Here is a 15,150-nt window from a genome sequence, read left to right as displayed (position 1 = left end):
GATCTGTGCTTGCAGCTCCAGAAAGTAAAAGCTCCGTGTCTTGGACCTCACCAACTAGCCCAACTTTCCACATTACTGTATCTTGGACTTATTTTGCATGGTGCTAATAATGTATTCATTCACCCCAATGGACAGTGTACTGCTCATGTTTCCATTGACGGCATTGACTACTACATTGAGTTCATTTCCTTCCCATCTCTATCCATGAAGTTATCCTGGGCTGGGACTTCCTACATTATACTTCAGCCATTATTTCATGCAGAGAGAAAGTTGTACATATTGTCGCAGCACTGCACGACTGAGGCAGAGAAAGAAGTAGAGTGCACGCACATTATCTCAGGGTACTCTGCACTGGCTGGGCCTTGTCTGTGGCTTCCTCCTGGACCTCGTTTCACCCTGTAAATAAACCTCTTTGATGACATCTTTGGTCGAAGTGCGGGGTAAATCCTGAATGATCCTGGACGACCCAGCTCTACCAACTGTCAGGCGAAGTAGACGCTTGGCCGATTTATGACTACAAGCAGCAGACATGGCCGATTCTGGAGAAGGCAATGACGACCCCGCCTTTGGCGAGGCAAAACTTGTACAACGTACGTAGAGGCTGTTTTGAAATCATGTGGAATCGTCAGCGCCACCATGACAGACGAAGACAAAGTAGGGTATCTGCTCAAAGGAATCACTGAAGATGCTTATAATTTTCTTATAACAAAGGAAGACCTTAGTACTCCATCTGATTTGAAAAAACACTGCCGGGCGTTTGAAGCACTGAAAATGAGAAGGATTGGACCAAAGTTCGAACGGTTGGACAATGCCACTACTATTGCTAGTGTGCCCATCCCAGCCCATGTCGACATCTCCTCGGTGATGCGGTAAGTGGTTAAAGAAGAGTTTGAACACCTTAAAGTTGTTGATGACGCTCATGTGTGCCATCAGTGTGCATTTGACGATCGCTCTCATGTGCCACTGGCCACCTGGGCACGTCAGAGTTACCAAGAGCCTCGCAAGACCTATGCTGACCATCCGGAGAGCAGCAACATGCCACAGCAACCGGCAAGTCTGGGACGCTGACAAGATGCACCACGATTTGTTCCGTGGGCTCTTCCCTCCTACAACCAGCCTGAGAGTTCATTTCTGCCCCTGACACCGATGTCACCAGCGTCCCCCGTGACAAGCCGCGACACCCGCATTTGCTACAGCTGCAGTGTGCCTGAACACATTGCTAGGTATTGCCACCGCCGCCAGCAGCGAGCTCCACGGTTTAATGCCTATGCACCTCGTGTGCCCACTGACGAGCCCTGGCTGTGTCCCAGTTCCTTCCAATGGCTGCAGCAGGGATGCGCGAACTGCAGTGACTTCCCCGTTTCCAAGCGCAGCCTTACACAGCCACCGACACGACAACAGCGCTCTCCGTCACTTCGTCGTCGTCGCTCGTTGTCACCGCCGCCGCTGGGAAACTAGCTGGTGCTACCAACAAGGGTGAGGCTGCAATATATTCATCTTCATCAAGACCCCCTTGTGCAAAATTATTTAAAAACGAAGTGTTTGTTTCAGTTGACAGTGTGATGGCTTTTGCTTTAGTTGATACCGGGGCAGCAGTTTCTGTTGTGAGCCTGTCCTTCAAAAATCGTTGTGGACAAAAACTTATGTTTTCTTTGGATCGGAATGCTACCTTTCGCGGAGTTGGTGGGGAAATGTTACACCCACTAAGGGTCTGTTCTGTTTCAGTTATGATAGGGGACCAGACATTTCAAAGTGAGTTTACTGTGCTTGCATGTACAACGCATGACATTATTTTAGGAATTGATTTCTTTTGTGAGTGGGGGTCAACTTTGGATTGTGGCACTGGCATGATTTCTCTTTGCTGCAACGGGCGAACTTCAATAACAGATAACACCAGTGATGCCGCAGACGTTCTTGTATCAGCATGGCCCCGTGCTTTCGGTTGCCAGAGCATGAGTGCCCGGGGTTTATTGAGCAGTTATTTTATGCAGTAAAATGGGGCAACGCCCCTCAAATGGTCATGCGACGATATACAGAGAAGTGGGACTATGCCCCCTCAGCTTATCATGCATAGCACACGTGTCAGACGCGATACGATACATCCTCTTTCGTTACGAGAAATAAAATAAAATAAACAGCGCAAGTACTTACAGATGTAGTATAGCGATGATTCCAAGGTTACACATTTGTAACGAAAGTACAGCATATAAATATTGACACAGCGTGTTTAGGAAATCTGTTCAAAGTTCCGATCATACTGTAGTCGCTGGGGTGATCTTGCTTGCCTCAGGGACCTCCTCGGTGCTGGTGTAGGCGGCAACCTGTCCGAAATGTCTGCAGTTCCCGGAACACTGGCTGACATTGGCTGCACACTGTGGAACATGTCCACAGCTGTCGTAACACCATTACTCGGTGCTGCATCGTCGGTGCGATGAGCAGATGTTGAGCACTCGGGTTCCGCATTGCTACCGTTGGGAATGAAGTCACGCTGAAAGGTCTCCCCGGTCGGTAGTAGGTGTTTGCGATTACACCGAAACGACTGCCCCTCCGGCGTGATGACATGGTACGACTTGGGGTACGTTGACTGTTTCAGAACCTGTGCTTTCGTGGTCCACGTGCCGGTCTGGTGGACTCACATGACATTGCCTTCGTGGAGCGATGCTAGTGGCTGCGCGGAAGTTTGAAGCTGATGGTGCTTGACAACTTGGTGGGCTGGTCCACATTCGCAGGCAGGCAGCAGTGTTCGTAGTTGGCGGCTTTGGAGGATCTCCGGTGGCAACTGGCCACACTCTAAGGGAGAAGTCCTGTAAGCCAAAAGTGCCAACCAGAAATCCTGTTTAACGTCGCTCGTTTTCTTTAGAAGTCTCTTCACCACCTGTACCCCCTTTTTCGATAACCCATAGGAATGTGGGAATCCCGGACTTGAGATAATGTGTTTGAAGTCGTAAGCGCGGAAAAACGTGGCAAATGCTCTGCTAGAAAATTGGGGACCATTGTCCGAAAGAACCTCCATTGGAATGCCATAACGGGCAAATATAGCACTAGTCGCTTCAATGACGGTCCTGGCTGTATTGTCTCTCAGGCATTCTACTTCTGGGAAGTAGACAAGGCGTCATAGACGCACAAGTAGGACTTGCCGCCGTAGTGGAATATGTCGATTCCTACGCGATACCAAGGCTGGTCCGGAATGGGACGCATCATAAGTGGCTCCTTCGGCTGGTTATGCGCATACTTTTTGCATGCAGCTCACCTCTGAGTGAACACTTCGATTTCAGAGTTCATGCCAGGCCAGAAGACGAGACGACGAGCACTAGCTTTACATTTGCCGATTCCTAGGTGACCCTTGTGAATCCTGTGCAAAGTCTCTCACCCCATACTGCTTGGAATTACGACCTTGCACGCCTTGAATAGGACACCTTTAATATGAGATAGCTCCGATGAAAATGGTTTCAACAGACCGTCTATTGGCTCATTTGTTATTAGGTTTTGCAGTACCACTTTCAGATAACTATCCTTGGCTGTTTCTGCTGCGAGACGCTTCCATGTTTCGTCGCTGATGAGTGAAGGTACCATACTCACGGCATTCACTTCTACGTCGGCAGTGCCAATCGCATCCGTGTCCAAATTGCTGGGTGCTCGAGACAGCATGTCTGCGAGCACAAGCTGTTTTCCTGGAACGAATTGCAGGTCGAAGTCATATCTGAGCAATCGCATAAAGAAATGTTGTAGCCTGGGTGGCTTGTCACCGATTGCTTTCTTATAGATAACGATCAAAGGGTGATGGTCGGTCTTAATGACGACCTTTTGGCCATACACAAAGTGATTGAATTTTTCGCAGCCTTATGTAATGGCTAGCATTTTTTTTTTCTATTTGCGAATAGCGTTTTTCCACTTCCGAAAGTGTTCTTGATTTATACGCGACCGGTTTCCAAGTGCCGTCATGGTTCTGCAAGAGTGCGGTGCCTACGCCACTGTGTGATACGTCACACGAGAGTTTTGTTTCTTTTTCTGGGTCGAACACCGACAGCAACGGTTGGCTACTTAAAGTGTGGCATATCTGACGCCATTCTTCCACGTGATTCGGCATCCAATCAAACACCGCGTCTTTCTTGATTATGCTGCGCAAAAGCTTCGTCCTGTCTGCCAGTGCTGGAATAAACTTGTCAAAATAATTTATGACTCTGAGCATTCTCTGCGCGGCTCATGCGGCTCTGGAATTGGGAGCATAGAGTGAACGAGGGCAGAACTCGGCCTTATTCATTCTGCAGAAATTACATCCCCTAAGAACTCAATTTCGTTGACTCCAACAACGCATTTGTCAGAGTTGAATGTTAGCCCTGCTTTTTCTGCAGTCTTTAGCACCAACCTCAATTGTTCGTCATGCTCTTGCCTTGATGAGCCCCAAACTAATATGTCATCGACATATACCTTTGTTCCTGGTACAGTCTTAAAAATGTCGTTTAGGGCCTTTTGGAACACTTCCGATGCTGACGATATGCCAAAAGGCAATCGGAGAAAATGGTAGCAACCGAAAGGCGTTGCGAAAGTGCAGATTCTCGACATTTCGTCGTGAAGCGGAATCAGGTAGAAACCGGAATTCGCATCTAGGCGAGTGAACACTTTAGCTCCTGCGAGCTCAGATTCATTGTCCTCTCGCCTAGGCATTTCAAAGTGTTCTCATTTAATGGCCTCGTTTATCTTACGCGCGTCCATGCACAAGCATATTTTGCCGTTTTTCTTGCGCACAATGACAAGAGGGCTTACCCATTCAGTAGGCTCAGTCACCTTCGTGATTATGCCTTCCCGCTCCATACGCTCCAGCTCGTGTCGAAGCTGCTCTTTCAAGGCCAATGGCACTCGACGCGCCGGCTTGACGACTGGGAGTATTCCGTCCCGCAGGACCATGCAATAGTGGCTCTGGATACACCCTATGCCAGAAAAAAGGTGGCGAAATTCATTCACAACTTTTTCTGAGCTGCTTTGCGACACGCTGTGTACTTGTCGGGATACTAGCCCTATGGTCTCACACACCTGCATACCAAGAATTGCTTGGGATCACTTGCGGACAACGAAAAAATCCTGAGTGAAAGTGCGGTCGCGCAGCGTCACTTCTTGCCTTACGGTTCCCAAATGCTTGATTTCGCTTCCCCCGTAGGATCGCAACACCGCACTGCAGGGCTTCATCTGTGGCTTCGGGTTCTTCTGTGCGTACAGCACTAAAGGTAGCAGATTGGCTTGTGATCCAGTGTCTATTTTAAAATCAATCAGTTTTCCTCCCACCTTAGCTTTCACCATCCAGTCTGCTCAGCTGGATTTATTTCCGATAGCGAGAATTTCAAAATCATCTTCACTACCGTGCAACTTGCCTACTTGTGGGTTCGATTTGCAACATATGGCGAAGTGGTTTTTTCCTTGGCATGCACGACAACTTCGTCCGTTAGCTGGGCATTTTCGTGGTGCATGCGCCTTTGCACACCTTTGACATTTGTAACTTTTGCGCTTCTTTACTTCCGAAGCACGACTGGTCCTATGCATTGCGTCGACTTGCTTTTGTTCTCGCATCCAAATTGCCTGGTTCGCTACTGCTACTTCAGCTGCCTTGCAATGTTCTTCTGCCTTTTGCAGCGTCAACTGGTTGTCAGAAAGAAGCTTCTCTTGAACCTTTGCGTGGTTTGTGCCAAAAACAATTTGGTCTCTGATCATTGAGTCTGCTAGCCCACCAAAGTTACACGCTCATGCTTTTGTCTTCAGATCTCGTAAGAAATGCTCAAAAGGCTCACCGGGCTCTTGCATTCGGCCACGGAACAGGTAGCGCTGAGGTACCTCATTGACTTGAGAAGCGAAGTAGTCGTCGAACTTTTTGATTGCTGCATTGTAATCGTCCTTTGACTCGTCTTCCGTGAAGCTGAAGGCGTTGTAGACCTCGATGGCTTCCTCTCCGGCGACGCTCAGTAGCAACGCAGTTTTTGTCAATGCTTCTCTTTTCTTACTTGCAGGTTCCGTTGCAGTCAGGAATAGTTGAAACTGTTGCTTGAACAGCCCCCAGTTCTTGCTTATGTCACCTTCAAACCACAGCTGTTCCGGTGGCTTTATGAAATCCATGCTGGCAGCAGCAACCTCGGCGACTGCTGTCCTTCAGACGAGCGGATGTGGGCAGGCGCTAGATACTTCTGACACCATGTATCATCATGGCCCCGTGCTTTCGGTTGCCAGAGGACGAGTGCCCGGGATTTATTGAGCAGTTATTTTATACAGTAAGATGGGGCAACGCCCCTCAGATGGTCATGCGGCGATATACAGAGAAGTGGGACTACGCCCCCTTAGCTTATCATGCATAGCACATGTGTCAGACGCGGTACGATACAGTTCTCTCCATGTCGCAAGATGTGTGTTTGCCTCCTCAGACTGCATTGTTTGTACCTGTCAACACTTCCCACCCTGGTATGGGTTCTTGTTGTGGTTTAGCCAAGCCTGATTATAAGAAGCTCAAGAAAACAGATTATAACAAGCACTCAAGAAAAATGTGATAGTCCCTCACTCCCTCTGCTGCTGAAATCTGCTGAAATGGTCGCAAGGAGGCTTGATCAGCTGTAGTACTCCCGCTGGCCTTGTCAGTGGTGTCTGGTGTCGCTGACATTCTCGGCATGTTTTTGCATAACAGGCGATGTCAATGGTCAGGCGCAGCCAGTAATACTTTTCCTGTATCATCGATAGCGTATGGGAGAATCCGAGGTGCCCAGCAGTCAGATCTTCATATAGGCCGTGCAGTACTTCTGGACGCAGCGCTGAGGGAACAACAAAAAGCTAGTTGGCGTGGACTGGTGACAACGAGTAGGTTGTCACCAGTCAACGAGTAGGTTGAGTTCTTTACGAGTAGGTTGTTTTAATAGAATAGCAGCTGGGGCTTGTCGGTTTTCTATCATGGTGTTAACAGCGCTTGTGGGGTCGTCTTCTCGTCTCGTGTCCCGTCTACGTTTTGCGCTCTTAACAGTAAGTTGTTTTGAAGCGAGAACCAAGACACTTCTCGCTTAAATGCCCTAGGAACAATGTCGGTGTGCCCGTCCAAATACTCGACAAGGCTTTTTAGCTCCGAGTCTGCTCATTGCTGTTCAGCGAAGTCGTCCGTGCTTATTATTCCAAGGAAGGTGCCATCATCCTCGTCATATTACGGCGGTTGGTCATGGGGGCGCGTGATAGGCAATCGGCATCGGAGTGTTTTCATCTGGACTTGTAGGTTACAGTGATGTCATATTCTTGCAGTCTGAGGCTCCACCGCACCAGCCGCCCTGAAGAGTCCTTTAAAGTCGAAGTGTGCAAGTACCGGTGGCGACTGCATGCGTCGTTTGAGTTCTTGACATGCGTCAGCCTGCAGCATTCCCCACTTGAACTCGACATCACATTTAGTTAGATGTGTCAATGGCTCAGAGATGTGTGAAAAGTCATTGACAAAGCGCCTGTAATAGGCACATATGCCAAGGAATCTACGCACTGCCTTCTTGTCGATGGGCTGCTGGAACTTTGTGATGGCAGCTGTCTTCTGCAAGTCAGGGCAGACTCCAGATTTGCTGAGCTTGTACGGCAGTTGAATTGCCAGTTCCGCATTTCCAGAGTGTTCTCAATGCTGGTGGCCTCGTGAAGAAACTCTTTGACGGTCTTCAATGGATTTTGTATCATTCTGCCGAAAAGTTCTTGCTTGACACCATGCATGAGTAGCCGAAGTTTCTTCTCCTTGGACATTTCGGGGTCGGCTGGGCGGAACAGGTGTGTCATCTCCTCAGTGAAGACGGCTATGTTCTCATTAGGTATTTCATTGTTTCAAACATCACTTACAGCGCATGCATAGACAAGGGACCAAAAGTATGACGAAGACAAGCACTGACTTCCAATTGATATTTATTTTGAGTAACATGCATATATACTGAGACACCAAGACAACAGCGCCCCCCAGAAAGCATCTAACCGGCATGAGTGTGCATTCAAAATTGAGAAGAAGCATGACCGCCGTCTAAGATGAACGAGAGCGCATGTGCGACCTCAGAAAAACCAGTTCTTTATCTGCTAATGCAATTGACGGCTTACTAACTGAGTCACCTTCAGCAATCGATGCTGCTTCAATGATAAGTCTAGTGCATTCATTAGAATGCCTAGCTAAGATAGTGGTTTCTTCAAAAAGCGGGAAACAGCCGCATTGTGCGCAATAGACACCTAAAAGCCCTTTCTGCCCTTTGCGCACTTTATTGCTGTGTTTTTGTAATCTAACATTGCGACATCTACATGTCTGCCCTATACAAGACCGACCGCATTTCAGCGGTATCCTGTACACAACACCTTTAGAACAAACTTTATACTTTTTTCTATGATTAATACTGCAAATCCTACGTCCCTTAGCAACAGGATTAGTTCTGACGCAAAGCTGGGCAGGTTCTTTTGGAGCAGAGAAAACAACATCGATACCTGCTCTTCGTCCAATTTTTTAAGTTTGTGGGAGATCCCATGAACGTACGGGATAACAGCTGTTTTGTTTCTTCGATCGTGTACCTGAGGCTCAATGCTGTGAGGATCGGGGCTTAACTTACTATGCAAGTTCTCCGAGACTGAGACAAGAAGGTTGCTCGGGTACCCTGCCGCCCTCAACCGAGCAATCTGCGAATTGAAACTAGGTTTTATCAAATGATAATAGGATTTTGTTAGTGTATTATGCAAGCAAGCATGAACGATACCTCTCTTAACAAGTTTTGAATGGGCAGGTGCATCGGATAACAGAGGCTTATTAGCTCGTGGCTCATACATCCAGCATACATGTCCAGGTAAAAGGTAAAATTCAAATCTGAAAACCTGAGTGACCCATTCTCCTGAAGCTCATGTGTGAGTGTGAGCGGAGATAAGCATTCTTCAAACAGATCCAACATCTGATGAACAGAGGGCACCACACAGCTGTCCTCACATTTAAACAGAATTAAAAGATCATCCACATAACGAAAGGCTTTTTAGATTTTCGTATTGCCCATCCGTGACATAGCATTCCTGTCTAGGTAAGCCAAAAATAAGTCGCACAACAAGGGAGCAATACAAGACCCTATACATATCCCGCTTTTTTGAAGGAAAACATTCCCGTTCCATTTGGCGAAACTTGAGGAAAGGTAAAGCTGAAGCAATATTACAAAGTCTGAAATAGACACACCACATTCATGCTGGAACGCAAGAGCACCAAAACTACTAATGGCTTCTTCGATAACAACCAGGAACACCTGATGCGAAATAGAAGAAAAGAAGTCTTTTATATCTAGGACATAGCCTTAACTGGGATGTCAGAATGTTGAGAAAGATAGTGTATAACCTCGGCAGATACTTTAACCAGAAACGTATCATTAACATCTAGCTTCTTAAGGTGACACTGGAGCCAACAGGAGAGGGAATATTGCCACGTGCCTTTTTCCGAAATAATGACACGAGAAGGCGTTTCCGGCTTGTGGGTTTTCGCTGAGAAAAACATCAGAAGGGCCGACCCTTCCTTGCTCTCTACAGATTGTGCAAGTGTGCCTAAATTCAATCCCCCTGGCGTGTGGCAAGTCCTACATAGGGCAGACAGGACGGTGCCTGAATGATCGAGCCAAGGAACATGAACAAACGTTAACGAAAGACGAATTGGCGCACTTTTCTGGGGGCGCACTGCAATGCCTGCCTTTGTGCACCACTTTTTAAGGAGATAAAGATTCTGGGGAGAAGCCAGGGCCAGACTGCATGCGAACTGATGGAGGCATGTCACATAAAAAGAAAGGCCAAAGCTGTGTTAGTGACACTTACATTAGGTTGTTTCAATCGGAAATAGATTTTTTTTATATTTGATTGCCCAGCTAGGCTGATGGGTGTTCTTGTTTGCTGTGTTCTGCGCATGTTCTATTTGCCTCTATATGCCCATGAGTTGCTGTGAAGAAACCAGTTGAAAGTTACTGCCCGTGTTGCTTTTGTGTTCTCTTCCGCTGTCCCCGTCTTTATTTGCGGTCAATATGATATGCACTTTCGCTTGAAATGGAGTGCCTTCCCTGCACCCAATGGACTTGCGTGCTCTCATTTATAAATGACATTTGTCTAATGTGGATGTGGTGGCAGCTCTTATCCCACCTGGGGCCGTATTCTGTAATGGTTCGCTTTGGAACCGGTTCGCTCTCACGAATGCCATTGGTTGGCATTCTTATCCCACCTGGGGCCGTATTCTGTAATGGTTCGCTTTGGAACCGGTTCGCTCTCACGAATGCCATTGGTTGGCGTTTCGCTGTCGTCATCTCTGGTGGGCGTGACAACAAATTTTGCTGTCGTCACACAGGTTGTCAATCAACTGGAAAGCAACCCGTTGTCTGCTACGAGAGGAACCATGGAGAAATGGTTCACTTCAGAGTCGCGCGCGGTGGCGAGCACGATCTTGATGGTTGCTATGGCAACTGTGGCCAGCTGCTAGTCTCGCGCTGGCCGGCGCAACGAGAGGGATGCTGATAGTGGCTTTTTTGGTTGTGTTGCTGGCGGGAGTTGGCCTAAGACAGCGACGTGACGAGGGGTAACGATGCGACGCATACGACATCAGCGAAGGCTAGTTGCAAAGGCAGTTTAGGCACCGCAAATACAGAATGTGATGGATTTGCGATAAGCTAGAATGTAGAGGACCACAAGATTTAGTAGCATTGACACTGCGACATAACTGCTGTGCGCGCTAGGTTTCTGTTTTTTTTTTTTTTTTTTTTTGCTACTTGTTTCCATCAGTGCGACTGTAATGTAGAAGCTATCGGGTTGTCGCAACCGTGGGTCAGTCGTGTCATTACCGTTGTCGCTAGGGTCATTACGGTTGAGGGAAAAGAAAAAGGAGTGTGAGATATCTCTCCATGCTACAGGAGAAAGCCGCAGTCAAGCACATTTCCTTGACCGCGGCAAGATTATCAAAGTTGAGGGATACGTGGATGGAACTCACACATCGCAATTGTTCACCCTAGGAACCTCAGCCATGGCTAAACGAAATCCTATTAGAGCCGCGGCCTACACACAGAGAACCGCTTTGATTGCTTAACATATGGTGCACCACCTAGCGACAAATAAAAATAAAAATAAAATAAAGCAAGATAAAATTAAACCACTAGCTGTCTGCGTCGGAAGTTCAGTTATTACTGGAAATTAAATGTGGAAGTGTTGTATACAAACCAATTTTTGTTTACCCAACTAGCAACATCCTTCAGTTACTATATCATCCCCAAAGTACAAACAAAAATGATGACGGGACCTTGCGACAGAATGCCGCACATTCATTGGTCTCCTTCGAGCCGCTACATTCCACTCTTTCTCCGAGTGACATCACCTTGACGTAACAAACAGACCAAACCGGTCCAAAGCGAACCGTTACAGAATACAGCCCCTGGCTGTCTGGCTGCATATCACTGAGCAGAGTTCATTCCATCCTGTCATGGTCAACCGCATGTGCTTTCTTCTCATTTAATCATTTTACCGATGTACACTTGGTACATTGTACCAAGTGTACTTACTTGATTGGGCTTTTAGCATTGAGCATTCGGAAACATTGTAATAAACACACCCCCAGGTTTGAAAGGAAGTGTGTCCATTATGTGAGTACTCTCACTTAGGCCGCATTAGGTAGCAGCTGCATGTGGTGCATCTGAGTGAGTGTACGTGCACGTTGTAACCTGTGGAGGACTGACGTTGGCTTCACATTGTGTTGCCGGTGTAAAGTATCGCCCCGCCAGCTGGCCTGGTCGTTACAGATGTGAGGTACGTCCACTGTTTTGGCTGCTTCTGCCTGGTGCATGCCTCCTCAGCCACGTTGTTGTAGTGTGTGCCAGGAAGGAAGTTGGATTGTGTGCCCCCCCATGTGGGGTTTTAACAAAGAAAGTCTCAACGTTTGGTTGAAGGTGGAACAAAGTGGGTGGACAGCCATCCCACTCGCTTTTGCTGCTACAAACACCACAAAAGGTCATCTGGCTTTCTTTTTGGCACAAGCACACTTGCAGACATGTATAGTCACTTACTGATGACTCAACAGATACCGCCAAAAAGTGCGAAATACACTGGACTCACCAGAAGTGACCTTATTCCACAAGTGGCAAAAGAAGGTGTGCCGTATTCTCGGGTTGTCAGTTTTGGGGTACCTTCAGTTATGCATGACTACCACAAAATGCATCAGTGTCTACAAGTGACGGCATTCTTGGCACAATGCCAAGCATGCTATCTTCCTCATGCCTAGCGCTGGTGCAGGCCGCATTGATGTCTACGGCGTCCTTGGCAGAGTGCCGGGCATGTTATCACAGAGGAGAAATGTTGACACACATTGATGCGTCCCGCATGAAATATCACAAAGGTGAAAATATCTTAGAATGTCCGTATACAACCCAAGCGCTTTGCTATGTGGCCTAGAAAGTAATTGGTCCCAGTTTTCTAGTGATGCCTTTTATTCTGTTCTTTTCACCAGTAGTCAGATTCACCCGTGTTTCCAACAGTGGATGATAAGAGTGGAATGGAACTCACATGACTAATTCTGCTAATGCAGCCATTTCTTGTTGGTGACTACTAGATTAACTAGGCTTTGTTAGTATCGGTTTTGAGGGGGTACCTTGACATGTTGGGCAACTATGCCGGCAATGTATCAGAATAAAACGATAGCTATTTCTGCTTAAATCAATGTCCAAATTATCATGCGGCCGCGCAGTCGCAGTCTGATTTATTGGATGACACGCTTTAAGGTGTCCAAAATTTCGGTAGTCTTATATACATTAAGCCTGTGAAGCCAGTGGGGGTGCAGCGGAGCTGTCCGAACCAAGCTTATTTGAAATATCAGTGTCTGAATACTCGGTCGACAACTGCATTTATGTTAATACCTGTTAGACTCGGTAACCAAAATAATTGCAGAGGCCTTCAAGTCCGGCTCTGGACAACCAGAGGGGGCTATCTTTTGCAAATAGTCAAGTACTTAATAAGGAAATTAATTATTCTTGTCTCATTGAAAGTAAATTAAGAAACAGAGAAACAGACCAAAGTGCACTTAGCTTCTTGGTGCGCGCGCGCGCGCACACACACACACATACACGCACACGCACACGCACACACGCACACACGCACACGCACACACACACTTACTTTTTGTATTTCTCTTACTTTCACCACCGTTGTCTCTGGTTGTACTGCACTCTGTGATGGCAAAAAGGCTATGCCGAGTTATTGGAAAATAAGAATGGCAAACATTCAACCCTATCACTAAGTGACATTGCTGTTGCTAGTGCAATACAGCATAGGCATGACAATTTTGGCCACCATTTTTTTTTCTTGGACAGTATTAAGAATTCTCAAAGAAGGCTCACTGTATTTGTATGCAATTATAACAGTAAATTGCAGCACACAGATCTGCTAACCTGAAATGTTCAAGAATAGTCCAGGCCTAGCTAAAAGGTACTAAAATTTAGGGAAATATTCAAAAAAAAAAATTATTACTCCAGGTGTTGACTGTCTATTAAAAGATTTGCAAATTTTTTAAGGACACCGTGACTCTTCTTAGACTTGAAAAATCTCTGTCGTAGACTGAAGGAATTTGGAGTGTTTAAGTGATGGCAGGTAGCTGCTGTTATGCTCCATGGCAGTGCTGTGGGTAGGTCATTGAAATCAATTGTGCCCTAAAGCGGATGCAGATAAAAAATTATATGTTGCCCTGCATAGAAAAAGTTTTGAAGTGCAGGGATAGGCGGTGTTTAGCATGCTGTGTTTAAATTTGCTTGTCTGTGAACAGATTGTTGGCAGTGATATTGATTAGCCCCTGCATGATTCTTATTGAACAACTTGTTTAAACTGAATGGAATGAGAAAAAAAAAGATCTTAAATCATTTTATGACCATTTAAGCCCTTATTAAATGCACAAAAAAGCCACACCCTTTATTTCTTCCACTGTTTATACATTAAAGCATGGTGCAGCATGGTAGGCAGCACCACATCAAATACACAGCTTTAATGGATTATACTGTATCCCCCTTGTGAACAGGCTCATAAATCCAGTCTCTCTGTGGCATGACTCTTCACCATTGATTGTGTATGGTACGGACTTAGGCGATGGAGAGTGCCGACACCTCAGTGAGCATTTCCAGATTATGTCCATCTGAAGATCCACCTTCACTGGGTTGGCCCACTGTGAGGTTTGTTGGCAGCCACAACTTAGAGTTGCTGTTTATGCTGCCAAAGGTAGCAGAGTTGTGTATCTGTTTTGAAAGCGTCACTCCCACCTCCACTGGCAGAATGCCATCACATGGTTTTCAAGCAACTGTACACTGCGTAGAAGCTTATGCTTGGGCCGCTTTGTATTTCCCAATGCTGCCTCTATAGCAAACAGGATTCGGACTTGTTAATGCCAGTCAAGTTCAAAGTGAATCCGGTCAATGTTTGCATTCATTGCTGATGTGTGCAGCATCTTGCGCGATGGTTGTTCCATAGCAGTTCCGTTGTAATGAGGTAGTGTGTGCGTTTGCTGGCTGAAACTGACGGAGTGCAGGAAGTATATTGTGTTACATGAGCATCAGAAGCACTATTTGAAACCGTTGGCTTCATGCTTTCTTGTGCCGTGCTTTGTGTGTAAATGCAAACAAGGAGTCCATCCCATGCACGTGAATTCTGGGCACGATACATGTTAAATGCGCGCTGAAAGGGAAAATGTCCGATTATCGCAAACAAATTGTATGTGTTCTGTGTATGGCAATTTGTGGCAGTGATGTGTGTACATGTACACGTTTGTGTTATTGATGAACGCCAGACCTCTGCAAGTTTCAGAACTGATGGTACGATCGCTAGCCATTAGCTTTATTGCCTCATTATCACCATCATTCGTTGTGTGCTACGGCATGTGAGAGGTTTTGCCAGCTGGAATGCACATGGTCACTAAGTCACGTCTGATCCATCTGAGCATTCGTGTGCTTGCTGTTAAGAAGTGGGTTCACGAGATGAAAATTGAATATTGCCACATCCTATATCATTGCCGCAGGTATGTGCCATGCCATGAAAACGACGCTAAAGTAGCGTGCAGGTAGAAAAACAGAGACGACGACATTGCGTTAGCTGTTCATATAAAGTGCTTTTATCCATGTTCCACACCGGCTTTCTCGTCTCATACTACGCCAT

At 46.6% G+C, this 15,150-nt stretch overlaps 1 protein-coding gene across 10 annotated transcripts in view; it reads left to right on the top strand.

Annotated features, from left to right (window-relative positions):
• Cadps (calcium-dependent secretion activator 1) overlaps positions 1–15,150 on the top strand; it is a 618,572-nt gene that overhangs the window by 192,005 nt on the left and 411,417 nt on the right. For 7 of the 10 annotated variants that reach the window (XM_075704042.1, XM_075704047.1, XM_075704043.1 and 4 more), the window contains one exon: positions 11,731–11,769. The exons of the other annotated variants lie outside the window; for them this stretch is intronic. In XM_075704042.1, the coding sequence (XP_075560157.1) occupies positions 11,731–11,769 (39 nt within the window). The remainder of the gene's footprint in view (positions 1–11,730; positions 11,770–15,150) is intronic. 10 annotated transcript variants of the gene reach the window in all.

This window comes from Dermacentor variabilis, chromosome 9 (assembly GCF_050947875.1).
Source record: "Dermacentor variabilis isolate Ectoservices chromosome 9, ASM5094787v1, whole genome shotgun sequence".
Lineage (NCBI taxonomy): Eukaryota > Metazoa > Arthropoda > Arachnida > Ixodida > Ixodidae > Dermacentor > Dermacentor variabilis.
Note: the sequence above shows the minus strand (reverse complement) of the source record. Positions and strands in the feature narration are given on the sequence as shown.